At 33.6% G+C, this 14,981-nt stretch overlaps 3 protein-coding genes across 3 annotated transcripts in view; 1 reads left to right on the forward strand and 2 right to left on the reverse strand.

Annotated features, from left to right (window-relative positions):
* Positions 1 to 178: 178 nt before the first annotated feature.
* On the reverse strand, positions 179 to 10,137 carry LOC126776323 (scaffold attachment factor B2). The gene is made up of 18 exons (XM_050498763.1): positions 9,871 to 10,137; positions 9,353 to 9,793; positions 9,072 to 9,099; positions 8,294 to 8,417; positions 7,725 to 7,759; positions 7,504 to 7,649; positions 7,295 to 7,412; positions 6,516 to 6,649; positions 5,586 to 5,708; positions 5,435 to 5,512; positions 4,763 to 4,923; positions 4,574 to 4,687; positions 4,170 to 4,296; positions 3,433 to 3,562; positions 2,426 to 2,516; positions 2,195 to 2,304; positions 1,598 to 1,798; positions 179 to 535 (listed from the first exon to the last, which is right to left on the reverse strand). Exons 1-17 carry the CDS (start codon positions 9,988 to 9,990, stop codon positions 1,638 to 1,640), a joined length of 2,241 nt encoding a protein of 746 aa, XP_050354720.1. The 5' UTR covers positions 9,991 to 10,137; the 3' UTR covers positions 179 to 535; positions 1,598 to 1,637.
* Positions 10,138 to 10,450: 313 nt separating this feature from the next.
* On the forward strand, positions 10,451 to 11,302 carry LOC126776429 (coiled-coil domain-containing protein 115). The gene is made up of 2 exons (XM_050498946.1): positions 10,451 to 10,561; positions 10,636 to 11,302. The coding sequence occupies exons 1-2, from the start codon at positions 10,543 to 10,545 to the stop codon at positions 11,106 to 11,108; spliced, it is 492 nt and encodes a 163-aa protein (XP_050354903.1). The 5' UTR covers positions 10,451 to 10,542; the 3' UTR covers positions 11,109 to 11,302.
* A 67-nt stretch (positions 11,303 to 11,369) lies between these two features.
* The window catches only part of LOC126776358 (glycoprotein 3-alpha-L-fucosyltransferase A-like), a 28,385-nt gene continuing 24,773 nt past the window's right edge, over positions 11,370 to 14,981 (reverse strand). Inside the window, exon 8 of the mRNA XM_050498819.1 lies at positions 11,370 to 14,516. Within this exon, the coding sequence (XP_050354776.1) occupies positions 14,334 to 14,516 (183 nt within the window). The 3' untranslated portion in view covers positions 11,370 to 14,333. The remainder of the gene's footprint in view (positions 14,517 to 14,981) is intronic.

Below are 14,981 nucleotides of genomic sequence, written 5' to 3' on the forward strand. Positions count from 1 at the left end.
TATAATAATACCGTGTGTGTGATGTAATAGGCTATGTTGCTATGTCCTTTTCTGTACACCTGACGTTGGGTAATTATTAAAATATTGTAATTTTATGATTATCGCTTAAAGTATTTAAGGCGTAAAAGCGTACCAAGCAAATACTTTTGCATCATATATATTAGTAAGGATTATATCAAATCAAACAAATTATTTATCCCATAACGTCATCTATTATCATAGGTCAGATATTTTTATAATATAAAATATATTACAAACGTTTCCACAGCAGTTTGACACCTTATGATCAGCTTATACATACAAATGGGTTATTAAGTAGAATATGAAAAATGTGCAGACCAGTAGTCTTATAAAGTATTAGTAAGATTCATATTTTATACACATAAACCTGACAATAGATATATCTCTACTCCATATTATCTACAATATATTGCAAAAAAAATATTCCTGGGAATGAAACATTATCTATTAGTGACTACTACTAGAACAAAGAAACACTTAAACATGGAGAATGTTGTATAGAAGAATTGATGATCTGAAAGAAAAAAAATATACATTGTTAAAAATCCTACTACTTAAATAAAACCTAATGTATCTTAATTTGATATCATTACAATATGGTAAAGGAAATCAGCCAAAATGGACCTGAAAATATTACTATATAAATACGGCGTTTTGCTTTATTAATTTATATAATCAATTGTTACTTCGGGAGATCAAAGAAAGAGCCTGCCTGTGAATACCCTACTGGTCTGTTTCTTTATGGCTAATGCTACGTCTCCCTTTAAGGATTGATAGATGTGGCAGAATTTCAGTGAAATTAGATTTTATATTGTTGTGTTCCAGTTGGAAGGGTGAGTGGGGCCAGTGAAACTTCAGGCATAAGGGACACAACATCTTAGTTCCCAAGGTTGGTAGCGCAATTCCGAAGTAACGATTGGCTAATATTTCTTACGGCACAATGTCTATGAGCGGTAGTACCCACTTGCCCGTCCGCGTACACATTTTATAAAAAATCAGGCTTCCTCACGATACATTCCTTCACCGCCGAGTACGAGATGAATTATAAACACAAATTAAGCATATGAAAAATCAGCAGTGCTTGCCTGGTTTTGAAGCCGTGATCATTGGTTCATCATATGACTTGTGTTCTAACCACTAGGCTAACTTCCAGAGATACTCCGATATAGAAAAAAAAATCGTTTATTTTGGCGCAATTCCGAAGTAACGATTGGCTAATATTTCTTACGGTACAATGTCTATGAGCGGTAGTACCCACTTGCCCGTCCGCGTACACATTTTATAAAAAATCAGGCTTCCTCACGATACATTCCTTCACCGCCGAGTACGAGATGAATTATAAACACAAATTAAGCATATGAAAAATCAGCAGTGCTTGCCTGGTTTTGAAGCCGTGATCATTGGTTCATCATATGACTTGTGTTCTAACCACTAGGCTAACTTCCAGAGATACTCCGATATAGAAAAAAAATCTTTTATTTTGGCATGTTTTAAAATTCTGATTTGGTTGTTCTTCCTTAGTCAACCATTTTCCATGAGATTTTTCTGTGTTCTAACAATATATATAGATATTAACCAATTTAAAGGCCATGTCTGTGTCTTCGATGTCGATCTCGTCAGTACTTGCGCGCATAGTCTCTGGCAGTGGGCGGGTAGCGCTCGGCGTAGGGCGCGGTGGGCGGCGGCGCGGCGTAGGCGGGCGGGTAGCGCGCCTCGTACGTGCCGCCGTAGCGCGCCTCGCCACTGGACCACGCCTCGCTGCCGCCGGTGCCACTGCCTGAGAGTTCATGTAAAAGTAAATGTACGCAAATATCAGTGCCTCATTTTAAATAAAACTTGTGAAAAAGCTTCAACATATAGGTTTTCTATATACATAGAAGAAAGTTTAAGTTTTAGACGATATACCTTCACTTTAATGTTTATGCTAGTAAGGTAACGATAGTATAATTTGTGTTACATCTAATTGGATGGATATTTATTATTAAAACATAACGATATTTTGTAGTCATTCACTCACGTCTTGTATGTGTGTAATGTACCAAGTAGAAAGTATAATTACAATACGAAGACTTATCATTCTCAAGGTTAACATCGGGAAGGACTTTACAACTTTGGACTTCCAATTTTAGCGATTCAGAAACCAGAGGTTAATCGATTCAAATAACATTATTACCTTTAGAAGGTGCAGCTGCATCTGGATATCTACTAGAAGCATTCCAACTTCTAGGTTCCGGCTTACCAGGCGAGGGGCGATATGAGGGGCTCTCTCGCGAGTCATACCGGCTATCAAATTTTATTTTAAATTATTAAATAGAATACCAATTTTTAAATGGATTATCAAGTATTTTTACGATTATGTATTATTTTATTTGCTTCTTATGCTTAATCTTTTGTTAAAACTCACCCTGTTTCTTTAGGTCTAGTGCCGCCTGGGCGAATTTGCTGTCTCGCATCCTCAGTAGTACTCCCATTGCTTGGATACTTTATATTACCCGCTGGTAAAAAAAGATTTAGGTTCAACTAAATACCATCCTTATAATACAGATATTGTTGGCAATACACATAGGCATACATTTTTTATGTATATAAAGTGGAGTTTGGTCTAATATTGGTAAGTGATAATTATGAATGCCTATTATGAATGATATTTTAACATACAATTTAATTTTATTTTATTTTATAGGCAGTGTTCATTTTATAGAAACACTAGCTGCTCATGCCGAGTTTGTACGGGTAAAATAAAGATTTCATCCCATGCTATGTTTATCTATGAGATATATATATTGAGATATTCGCCAACCGATCTATTGCGCCCTACAGGTCTAAGGGCTATCCATACAACTCCCTGCATTTTAAAGCATTATGTAAATGTCTATAACATATAATAATATTTTTAAAATTACTGGTTTGAATTGCAGTCTTTGTTATATTTATATATATGAAGCGTTTAAAATTAATACATTATTTTTTGTAATTATAAAGATTTAATTGCTATCGCGATTTTTTATAGGCATTTTGTAAGTCAACGAAGTAATTATTGAAATTTTGGAAATAAAATTGTTGATATAAGCGGATTAGAGTAGTATATAAAATAGCAGAGCTATTAGAACATCGCATAGAATTTAAAAACCTACGTTTTTTTTAATGTTTACTTATTCTCTTGCCATTTTAATATAGGATACAAAATTTCATACCGCCATCCTCTTTGTTTATCTATCTGTCAAAACGTTTGACAGCTGCTACAAACAATACAGTTAATTAAACTCACAGGTCTGAAATGTTTGTAGCTGGTGAATAATATTAATTGGGTTGACCATTTATATTGCCACTCCACTCTCGACGCGAGCGTCAACATTTTACACACGCGTGCTCTTGATTTGTGTCGGACGTAAATGTTACGCAATGACTTACAAGACACGTGTCGCGAGTAGTCCCGCTTGTAGTCGCGGTCTCGCTCGCGCTTGTCGGCGCTGCGCTCATACGCGGCCGTCATCTCGAAGCGCGGCGGAGGCGGCGCCTCGAACTGACCGCGACTTGACGTCTGTTAACATTTCAAATAGAAGTATGTAAATCTAATAAATTCTTAAATTTAATAATTAAATCAGAAATATATTTGTGTAGATTTTAACTTAGCCTTGAATGCTGAAGATAGTCTCGGATGTAAATCTAAATCTGCTTTTCTCTAAATATTTAGTTCTTCCTTTAGCGCGCATATAATTTTTTTTTTTTTTTTTTTTCAGCCTTTTGCCGTCCACTGCTGGACGAAAGCCTCCCCCATAGAACGCCAACCATCCTGAGCCCGGGGATTCTTAGCACCCCCCATCGCACCGTTACCATGGCCGGTACCGTGGCCAGGAATAGTGTGATTACTGGGAATTGGGGGCCGTGAATTTTTGTCGTCGCTCATAGGGGGGTTTTTGCCTTAGTCACCACGCTTGGCAGGCGGGTTGGTGACCGCAGTGGCTGGAAATCTTTCACAAATAGCGCTGCTGCCCGCTATCAGTATTTGCATTTTCGGATTCCAGCATTTGTGTGGTTGTACCGCGCATATAATGCTAAAGACTATTTTTTGAGATAGTCGCTAATGAGATAAAAAGTGAATGAGAGTGAGTGAGGATGAATAAGAAGTTTGTGAGAAGAATGCTTACCATAGGCGGTGGCGGGGGCCGTTTGTGTCGCGAGTCCCGCTCGTAGCCAGGTTCAGGAGGTGGGCTGGCGGCGGGCTTTCGATATGCGCTGTTCTCATATCCACGCTTACGTCTTTCTTCTTCTAATCTGTCAGTTTTTTTAAATGGTTTAACATTTATTATAATTTGTTAACAAATCATCAAATCAAACAAAAATTATGTTCATATATAAAAATTGTAATTACAGGCAAAGGGACATAACATTTTAGTCCCCTAGGTTGGTGGCGCATTGGCGATGTAGGCGATAGTTAAAATTTCTTACAAAGCCAATGTCTATGGGCGTTGGTGACCACTTACAATCAAGTGGCCCATATGCTCGTCCGCCAACCTATACTATAAAAAAATAATTGTGTTATAATACAAACCGTAACTGTGCTCTCTTCAATTCTAATCTTTCAAGTTCCAATTTCTCGCGTTCTAATCGATGCCTTTCGCGCTCTAGTCTGAGCAGTTCATTTTTTTCTCGTTCAATTTTTTCTCTGTAACAGTGCAAGATTTTGCATTAGACTGTGAGTTGAGTCATTTAAATGTTCTATTTGCTTATGCAAGTTTACCTCTCCGCCCGCAGCTTCTCCCTCTCAAGAGCGAGACGGTGCTTCTCCTGGCGCTGGCGGCGCTCTCGCTCGCGCAGCGCGTCCTCGGCCGCGCGGCGGCGCCGCTCCTCCTCGCGCGCGGCGCGCGACCGCTCGCGAGCGCGCGCTACGTCGCGTTCCTTCTACAGAAAAAGTAGCGGCATGTGAGGGAAGGGACAGACAACAGTCATCGCTACAGTGTTCTTTTCTTTGTGATATTTTGTAAATGATAGTGCTCTTTACCATTAGGGTACATTTTCCTCACCTGATTTTTATTTATTAAAGGCCAATTTTATATTTCTAATTTTGAAAATATGAACTTCTAATTTTGCTAAATTCGGTGTTATAATTGATAAACAGAAGCCTTAATAAACATTATTTCTAACTGTGAAAAGTTGGAATTGCTATACAACAAGTGTCACCCACAATTCCCTATTTAACGTCTTTATTAATATTATGAGCACATATTGGAGGAAAGAATTGTCAAAATCGTTTATTAGTGCTGTCACACTAAGCACTGCTAATGAATTAATTTCATCCATGACAGCACTAATAATCTTGCGTGATCTTGTTTTAATTTTCTTTGTTGTCTATCAATGTCAAGTTATGAGTATTAGAATTTTATTAAGTCGATGTTGATTAAAATTGACTAACCCATATTTTGGAGAACGAGAGAACTTCCCTGGGTGATCTCCTTCGTTCACGACTTCTCGAGCTACGCCTGGCTCTATCCTGTGAAAATGGAAATGATTTGAACAATATCTATACTAAGTTCTTGTTGAAATGTGTGCATCCTTCAACATACTTTATCCGATCGATGAGATTTTTCTCTAGTGCGCGATGTAGATCTTGTACTCTCTGCGCCAGAAATATCTCCCTCTTTCTTCGGTTTTATATCAGCAGCTTTGTCACCTCCTTCTTTATTTTCCTTAAAAAAAAGTAACACATTTTTAAGTAGTTTTTTGAAGATGAGGAATTTAAAGCGTTATACAACTTGGAGTCAATAAATCAACTGTATTGCGACGTTTGCACGTCATTGGGAAGATACAAAAAGAAGAAAAATGGCTGCTACATCGATTAACCGACAGTGTTATTGCGAATCGGCTAAGCTAATTCATTACTTGCAAAGCAAAGAAAGATGAGTTTTTTTATAATCGGAAATGAAAACAGATCTATTTAGAAAATCCAAAACCAAAATAATCAAGGGTTGATCCTGGCCAACCGACAACATCGATACCAAAGCGGAACATCTACACTAAGATAACGTTCTGTATTTGGTGGGATATTTTTATTTTATAGAATAGGAAGGCGGACGAGCATATGGACTACCTGATGGTAAGTGGTCACCAACACCCTTAGACATTGGCATTGTAAGAAATGTCAACCATCGCTTACATATCCAATGCTCTACCAACCTTGGGAACTAAGATTTTATGTCCCTTGTGCCTGTAATTTAGAAGACACATATTACAAAAAATATGAAGAAGTCCAAGATGGATTGATAGAACTTTCTTTGACCGTGGAATCCAATTGTTGCTAGAAAAGTGGGAAGGTTGTATTTGCCGAAGGCGCAAATTTTAATTTAAATCATTACAATTAGTATCATAGAAATAAACGTTCAAAAAACTTAAAAAACAGCGACTTTTAATGCAACCACCAAAAATATTATTTTGTTAATTGATATCTTAATACAATCTTTTTCAAATGTAACTACATCACAGTTATCGAAACTTACTAGATTTTCTTTGATGTCGTCTTTACGATCTACGCTTGAGCGCCTTTCTGGTCGAGCACAAGACGGTTGTCGACGCGAGGATGACTCCGATTCGGATTTAGCCTTCTCGACAGATATCATTCGCCCATGTAGTTCTGTGAATAAGTTCTTTTTAAATCTCAATGTTTATATGAGCACATTATATTATGAGATAAAACTTATTTTCATAAATTTTGTAGTATTTTTATATACAATAAAAAAGCCGAGATGGCCTAGTGGTTAGAACGCGTGAATCTTAACCGATGATCGTGGGTTCAAACCCGGGTAAGCACCACTGAATTTTCATGTGCTTAATTTGTGATTATAATTCATCTCGTGCTTGACGGTGAAGGAAAACATAGTGAGGAAACCTGCATGTGTCTAATTTCATTGAAATTATGTCACATGTGTATTCTACCAACCCGCATTAGAGCAGCGTGGTGGAATAAGCTCTAAACCTTCTCCTCAAAAAGGAAGACGAGGCCTTAGCCCAGCAGTGGGACATTAACAGGCTGTTACTGTACTGTACTGTTATATACAATTTAATTAATTGTCCAAAAATACATGTATATTATATGGTATGGTATATACAGTCTATCCCAAGCATAGTTTGCTAGTCTTAGAGATTATCCAATGTGGTATAAATTTGTTTAGGAGAATTTAAAAACACTGCTTAAAGACTACAAGATTGAATAATATTTCCATTTATATGATTTTAAAACGAATTATATTTATATTAAGTTTAAAATATTTTTCTGTACCTGTCCTGTGTAAATTTTTGATGCAGTTTTCGGCATCTAATGCACTGGCCATTGTTACATATCCGTAGCAGCGAGATCCAGGTGTGCGGGCATTAGTTACAACTTTGGCACCAATAACCTTTAAATTAAAATAACATTTTCAATTGTTTAAAATTCTTTCCAGATATCATTTCCTACAATGAAACTTTGACAATATCAAGATGACTTACCTTGCCATGCTTGCTACACAATTGCTTTAAATCTTTAGCTCTGGTGTCTCCCGACAGGCCACTGACCCATAGATTGCGAGCTCCACCCTCTTTGTTTTCATCTTTCTTTTCTCTTTTATCATTATCGCATTCCTTGTCTTTCTCTTCTAAAATGAGATAATAAAAATAATTTTAAATTGCTCTTTGCTTTCAAATTATATTAGAACTTGTAAGATAAATACCTTTTTCCTCTTTTTCATTTTTCTCTGTATCATTGCTGAAATAAAAAAATTATGTTTTAGTGATTTATAATGTAAGTCATGAATCATTTAGTAATCTAATTTTGTGGCATTCAGTCTTTATATTTTCCTAACATATACTTTTATATACACACACATCATCTACAAAGTTTTGCACCATTATTTCACCACATATAGTGTATGCTGTAGATCTAGTATATCTTCTGTGTCTGTAGTAAGCGTAGTGATGAAGGTAATCACTTGAGTTTGACTTGAATATTTAACTTTGTTCCATAATAGAGACTTCCAGATGGCCCAATGCTGTCTGCAGATAGCTTCATACTGTTTCACCTCAGCGTCAATTCCAAATCAAGCCCAAGGTGCACATTCCTTAAGATTTTGGAGACTATTCGGTAAACTTGTCCGTTGATAACTGCTGTTTCTGCTGCTATCCAGTCATAATTTGGTGCAAAACTTTGTAAGTGATAACGATAAAAATTATTCGAACGTGAATATCGAAGTATATAGCTGCAAGGAGGCGGCGTCGCGATGACCAGTCGATGTTCACCAACCTAGTGGCTGTTGCTTCGGTGATTACTTGTTGGTTTTCTGATGAAGCGGTGTCAGCAGACGCGGTGTCCTTCAGCTCTGCGTCGTCGCCCGAGGCCGCCGCAGGTTCCTCTCGCGCGGCGTCATCTATGTCAGTGGTAACAGTCAGCGTGGTCAGCACAGGTCGCTCGACAAGAGCGGCCCGCCCTGCTTTTCCTTCTTCTTGTGAAATATTACACTAACAGGACTATGATTCTTAGATGTTTTTTTGATGAAATAAGTCATCTTGACCTGAAAACTTGATTTGACATTAACACCAGTGCCTCTATGACACATGGATGCAATACATTGGCCAAAGGTATTATTCCTGTGTCAATTACGTAGTATATGATATTACCGATCAATACTGGGAAGGCGCAAGAAGTCTCATTAATTATTAAAATAGAAGAGCCACTGTAACAAGGTATTTGAGATGGATGAATTCAAATAGTAATATTAGGATGGTGACAAATGTTCCATTTGCACAGATTTTTCTTCCTCCAGTGCATTATTAATTTTCTTCAGTTTCCCCTGCGCTGACAGGTGCCATTTTGATTCGTAGATACCCATTCTATGAACATTCTTCTCATTGTCCACTTCAATATCATTGTCACTTCACAATGTATTCAATTAGTATACATAAATTATTTGAAACATTTTGGAAAAAAAATTATTACAAATAAGCTTTTAAAACATGTTCTTATTATTTACTATTGTATTTTAACACAATAATGCGTATTTAATCTTTATATAAAATCTTACCTTTTTTTAGTTTCGCTGCACTATCAGTCTGCAATAGAAAAGTTTTAATTTAATGGTTAGTTATGATATAGGGAGAATAATGTAGAATTAATGCAACACAATCATTGTTAGGCAATGAGACAATTAAAAAAATATAACATTATTCATAATATTTCAGTTTTATTGAAATAAATTTTTAAATTAAAAAACAAAGCCTAGTCTACTTCCATCAGAAATCCATTAGAAAGGTTTGTTTTAACTAAAGGTAGCTTAAAATTCACTTTGAAGACATAGAAACATACCTCTTCATTTAATAATTCATCATCCCCAATATCTAAATTGATGCTGTCCTCAGCATCTGTGTTATTTTCCGTTTTGTGGTCTTCCTCGTGTTTTATATCTTTATCAAGACATTGTTTTTTAGCTTGTGATGCTTCATCTTCAGCTTTGCTCTCCCGTTTTCTATTAACTTTCTCAATATCTTCTACTTCCATTTTTTCTTCTGATTTCTTTGGAGAGTTTTCCGCAGTTTTTTTTTTTTTATTTTCTTCTGTTTGGTCGGTTTCCTCCTCGTCTCCAGCGGTGTCTTGAACAATCATATCTTCCATAGTAGGAGTATCTTCAGACTCAGCCGATTCAACTGTACTTTCGGTACGTCTGGTTCTTTCAGAAGCTGTCTTTGGATCAGTAGTGGTCAATTCGAACGTAAACGTAGTTGGATCAATCCCTTGCTCTTCCAAATGCTACGAAAAATACAAAAAATTAAATTACGAAATTTATTAACATTTATATATGGGTTAATGTATAGTTATTTTATTACCTTTGACAAACGTTGTATGAGCACACCGCGAACACCGCTTTTATTTAGATTCCGACTTTCTAACTCAGCGCGTAAGTCTATTACCCGAAGATCTTCTAATAATCGTTTTCGTTCCGACATCGCCCGATGTTATTTTGAGCTGGTTTCTAATAATATCCGTAAATATGCAATTTATAATCTAGCAATATAAAATTATGTTAGCAAGATCCCACAGACGAAGCTATTTTTTACGTAGCAGATATCAAAATGGCGGTCCAATTCGGGATTATCAAAAAATTGATCCTGTTTTTGTTGGCTATGGTATGTTTATTTTATTAAGATCTGTGGCTATCGGCTCATTGAGTAGAGCAATTTTTTTCACAGAGTACAAAAGCACATTATATCAAATAAAGTTAATAGATTAGCAAAATTATATAAATATATGAACAATTTCATTTATTCAGGCTTATACAACGTACTAGTATTTAAAGTTACATAATAAACACATTCGAATTGAAAGTACGGTTAGGTAAAATAACGTTGACTGTTGAAACAAAAAAAAAAATACATGACAGGTGATAATGTCAGAAATGTCATGTGATTACTGATTTATCAAAAAGCACTGGCTGATAATCTGAAACTGTAAAATAGTAAAGTATTATTAATTACCGTAAAATATATACATATATAATTATGGTTTCTGATGAAAATGGTAAGACAGTGCTTCAGTTTTATAATGCTGAGTCATAAAGTTGCATTCCGTGGTTTATTTCCTTGTGATTTCAGTGGGTGATATGAAAATGGCTTGTGATTTGTTAGACAAGCTTGTTCTGCGACAGTTGCATCTAATGGAAGATAAAATTTGCTGTGAACTTAATGTAGAAACTAGTATTAATAATGGAAGTATACATTTGGCTAAATCTAGATATATCATGGGGCAAAGTTCCGTCAGTAAAGAAAGACTTCCAACTGAGAGTAGTGCAGAATTTTCGGCATCTGTGACTTGTGATACCATTGTAGAGGATAATGTAAAACAACTCAAGATAGCTAAAACTGATACCAGTGCCACATTAGTAAATCCCTTAAATTGGTTTGGTGTTTTGGTCCCGCAAAATTTACATAAAGCAAGAGATATTTTTCAAAATACTATAAATTTTGTCATTGATTGTGTTAATATTCAGATTCAAATACTTGAAAATATCAAAAACATTAAAATGCTAAAGATGTATAAAGTAAGTATTATAAATAAGTCAACTTAAATATTACAAATGAAATATCATTTTTGATTTTATTAATTTATTTGAACAGTGACAAAACTGCTATTTATATTTAAGTAACATTTTATGGTAATACTGTACAAGCAAGATGTTTGCATAATTGAACCAAGTTTATAAAATTAATCAATGTATAAATACTATTCCAGAAGTAAAAAAATATTATTTTTTTCAAAATCTTCATGTATTAGATTTTTATTTAATGTATATTATAGATTTTAATTAAATACATACAATCATAATAAATTATTTTAATTTTGACTTGTGTCTAGTTTACCACAGGATCAATTTGATATCAATTTGTAAATTTTAAAACTACACATTCTAATTAACTATAAGCACTATGTAATTCCAGAGAGTAGCTTGAAGTTAGAAACAATGGAAGTACATAAGAATGTATTAAGATGCAAGAAAATATTGCTTTAAATGAAATAAAAGAGATTACTACTGAAATTTAATTAATTTCCCTTCTCATAATTTCATTATACTGACTATATTCTATAGTTGTGTTTTATAGAAATAATAATAAATTACAGTTACCAAATTTAAACTTTGTGCTTTTATATTACTATATTAAGTAATATTAGACATAACAATATCTGCAAGATAGCTTCCTAATGAAAATGACAATAAAATACAATATTGAGATTTTAAATAAGTTCTTGACTTTTATGTATAATAATAAGAACTGATTATTTACTTTAAAAAATATTTACAACAATCATCACAATTTGCACATAATGTAAACAAAATATGAATTTGTTACAAAGTAAAAGTTTCGGTACAGTGGGGTGGTTAATGGTTATATTTTCTTTAATATTAGTAATGGTACAATATTGTCATTAATATTGTATAAATGTACAATTTTAAGATTGTAAAGTTATTTTCGTAGTTCTGTGTTTTTGAACTTCTAAATTACCTTTATTATATTCACATAGCTGTGGGGAGAAAAAACAAACAATTATTAAGAACAGTTTTACAAGAAACAATATTAATAAAACTTTAAATACTCTTATTTTATAATATTTAGAAAACTTTTTAGTTAGCTTCTAAATACAAAATGATTTAAAAAATGCAATATGGTATGATAAACTAATATAACACTTTGTGCTATAATTAAAATAATAACAATTAATATAATCACATGTAAAATATTTTTTGTGCTCAATTTTTATTAGCGCCATGACTAGACACATGAGCTTGATTCTAACAAAATATATAATAAGACTATATACAGACATATACAAATCATATTATGTGTATAAAATTATATAAAAACAAAATAACTTGTACAAATAATAAACAATATATTACTCAAAAGCTTATACTTAGGGCAAAGTTCATTGACGAAGGGCTAATCAAGTATAGCAAATAAATTAATCAGGTGTAATAAAGATCGTTTTTTTTTTTAGTTTTGAGTGTTAGGCGTGATACATTGAATTTTTATCTTTTTGTTTTCTATTTAGAAAATACTGATCTGGTGTTACATTTTGTTGAAATTTCTTTGTTTTATTTTGTTATGTAGTTATCCATATTTAGGTTTAAGTTATTTTTTATATTGATTGATGATTGTATAAAGAGACGCATTGAATTTCGTAACGAATACTATAACTATAATACTGCAAATCAACTAACAGTTTTTGGGGTAGGTAATTATTTGCTACATGGTCTAAAACTAAATGCTATTTCATAGCTATTAAATTGCATATATGTTGATATATATACATACATTTTTGAAAAAATAAGAAAATATGGGTCCAATTAGGAAAATAAAAAATCACGGATTTTTTTACTGACTTAGTAAGCAGTATTTTGATAAAAATTAATTAATGTCTTTTTGTAGAAATATAAATATTTAACATAAAACGAACTCCTAACAATATTGTCTAATTCTAAAAGTATTTCAGTGACATCAATATCGTATCTTGCATATGAGTTGCATATATTTAAAACTTATTAATGGTTTTATGTATCATGTTAAATAAGTATTTCATTTATCAGGTCTCGTTCACAAACACTTTATGGTAACAACGAAGCATAAATAATTTAACAAGTAATTTAACTTTCTCATTGTGCTAAAAGGATCCTTCACATTGCAATTACATTATTACAACTTTAAACAGTCTATCGACGCAATAAATATATGTATAATATATTTTAGCAAATACTAAGATGCCGTGGACAAATATTCATAATGGACGCGAATAGTAATTTGTTTTTATTAAATGATGATAGGTGGAATGTTTTTGACCTAAGTACTATTCACAGAAAAAAATCTTCGCGTACAAAAAGTACATAATTTAATTTACTACTAACATAACAATTACATAATAAAAATATATTATGGTATATGTTTTTTTAACTGGGACAATATGGGAGTTCAAGCCATTACGGATTTTTTTAAATTTTTATTTTAGGTACGCGAGTTGTTCATGAAAAATAATAGAATTTACAAATATAAAAAATACAATTGCAATTATTTTTAATTTTATAGCCGAAATACATTCATTATTTTTTTTGTAGGTGTAAAAGCTACCGCGATATGGTCGGTTCTTGTTTAAATTTCATTATTTAGTTAAATTATTGTAATTTCGCGTGCACAATGAAAACAATCGATCACGTTACCCTAATCTTAGAACAACAATAGACACCGATTTTTTTTCACTTGTTGATTCACTTAAGATTTATGAAAATGGTAACCATTATTTCTTCTTAGATTAAACGATAATTATTTGAATTATTATGGCTGACTTACGCTTAACCAAAATCCGTTTGCATTAAAAATATTGTAGTGCCACTATAATATTTTTAATATGACTGTTTCTCCTTATCTGTTATATTTTATGATTTGTACATAATTTCCCACTTAAAAAAACATTTAATAAAATATGTTTTTAAATCTAGAAATAAAATTTAAGTAACTCTAATATTTTGTGCTTAAGAGAACGGGGTCTTTTCAAAGTAGATATTAATGATGCGATTTTAATATAAATTTGATTACTTATTTATCGATATTTCATGCGTGGTTATATATTTTTATAGGACAATTTTTGTGTTCGCCATTTGTAGAGACTATAAAGCTCGAGATTAATGTGCCGTTTGTCACAAAAATTTAATTAAATGTGAGTAAAACAGATTTTCTACATATTGACCTTGTCTTTTGGTTGTCATTTTACAATTAAGGGTTTATTTAAATCTACAGTTTATTGATTATGGCGGGTCTCGCAGGCTGTGCTGATCTCGCGTGGCGCGCCACTCAGTGCGCGTACAGGCGCCGTCGCGCCACCACGCCTGTACGTCGGTGTAGTGCGCGCTGCGCTGGCGCCTCGCGCTCGCGTGGACCATCGCACACACGCGGCAGAAGAAATACGTATTAATAAATTCGCCTGTGCCCTGTAAGTTTATGTATGTTAGGTAAACGAAATTGAAAATGCTACTTGGTTAAATTAAGTTCAAATATCAAGTAAGAATAATAAAAGTTTTCGGGTATTATCAAGCTTGTCAAGCAATTCTCAGTAGTACTCTTTTTTTCTTAACTTACGAGTAAGTTAAGAAATTAGCATTATTACACTCCGTGTCCGGGAAATCACGTCAAGCCATTAGTCCTGGGTTTGATCGCTTTCATTTATCAACCCGGATTGCCTTCCCATCTGTCTATATTGATAGTGATGGAATAGATATTGCACTTGAGCTTACGCGTTATAGTATAATAATATATCCTGTGAATTTGGCTAATCGTCATTTCTGACTTAACAAATGCCGCCTGGGCCGTGCGTTAAGGTTTGGGTAGATCCTGATAAAGCTTAAATGTAAATTGTATGTACATATTATGTATTCCGTCAACTGTAGAAAAGGTAA

This window comes from Nymphalis io, chromosome 20 (assembly GCF_905147045.1).
Source record: "Nymphalis io chromosome 20, ilAglIoxx1.1, whole genome shotgun sequence".
Taxonomy (NCBI): domain Eukaryota; kingdom Metazoa; phylum Arthropoda; class Insecta; order Lepidoptera; family Nymphalidae; genus Nymphalis; species Nymphalis io.

What these genes read in the sequence shown, in the direction of transcription:
- LOC126776323 (XM_050498763.1), bottom strand. Translation starts at nt 9,990, where the DNA reads ATGTCGGAACGAAAACGATTATTAGAAGATCTTCGGGTAATAGACTTA. An exon ending in ATGAATTATTAAATGAAGAG is followed by an intron (nt 9,100 to 9,352) that starts GTATGTTTCTAT and finishes TTTCTATTGCAG; the next exon opens with ACTGATAGTGCAGCGAAACT. An exon ending in TGCAGCGAAACTAAAAAAAG is followed by an intron (nt 8,418 to 9,071) that starts GTAAGATTTTAT and finishes CCACTGACATAG; the next exon opens with ATGACGCCGCGCGAGAGGAA.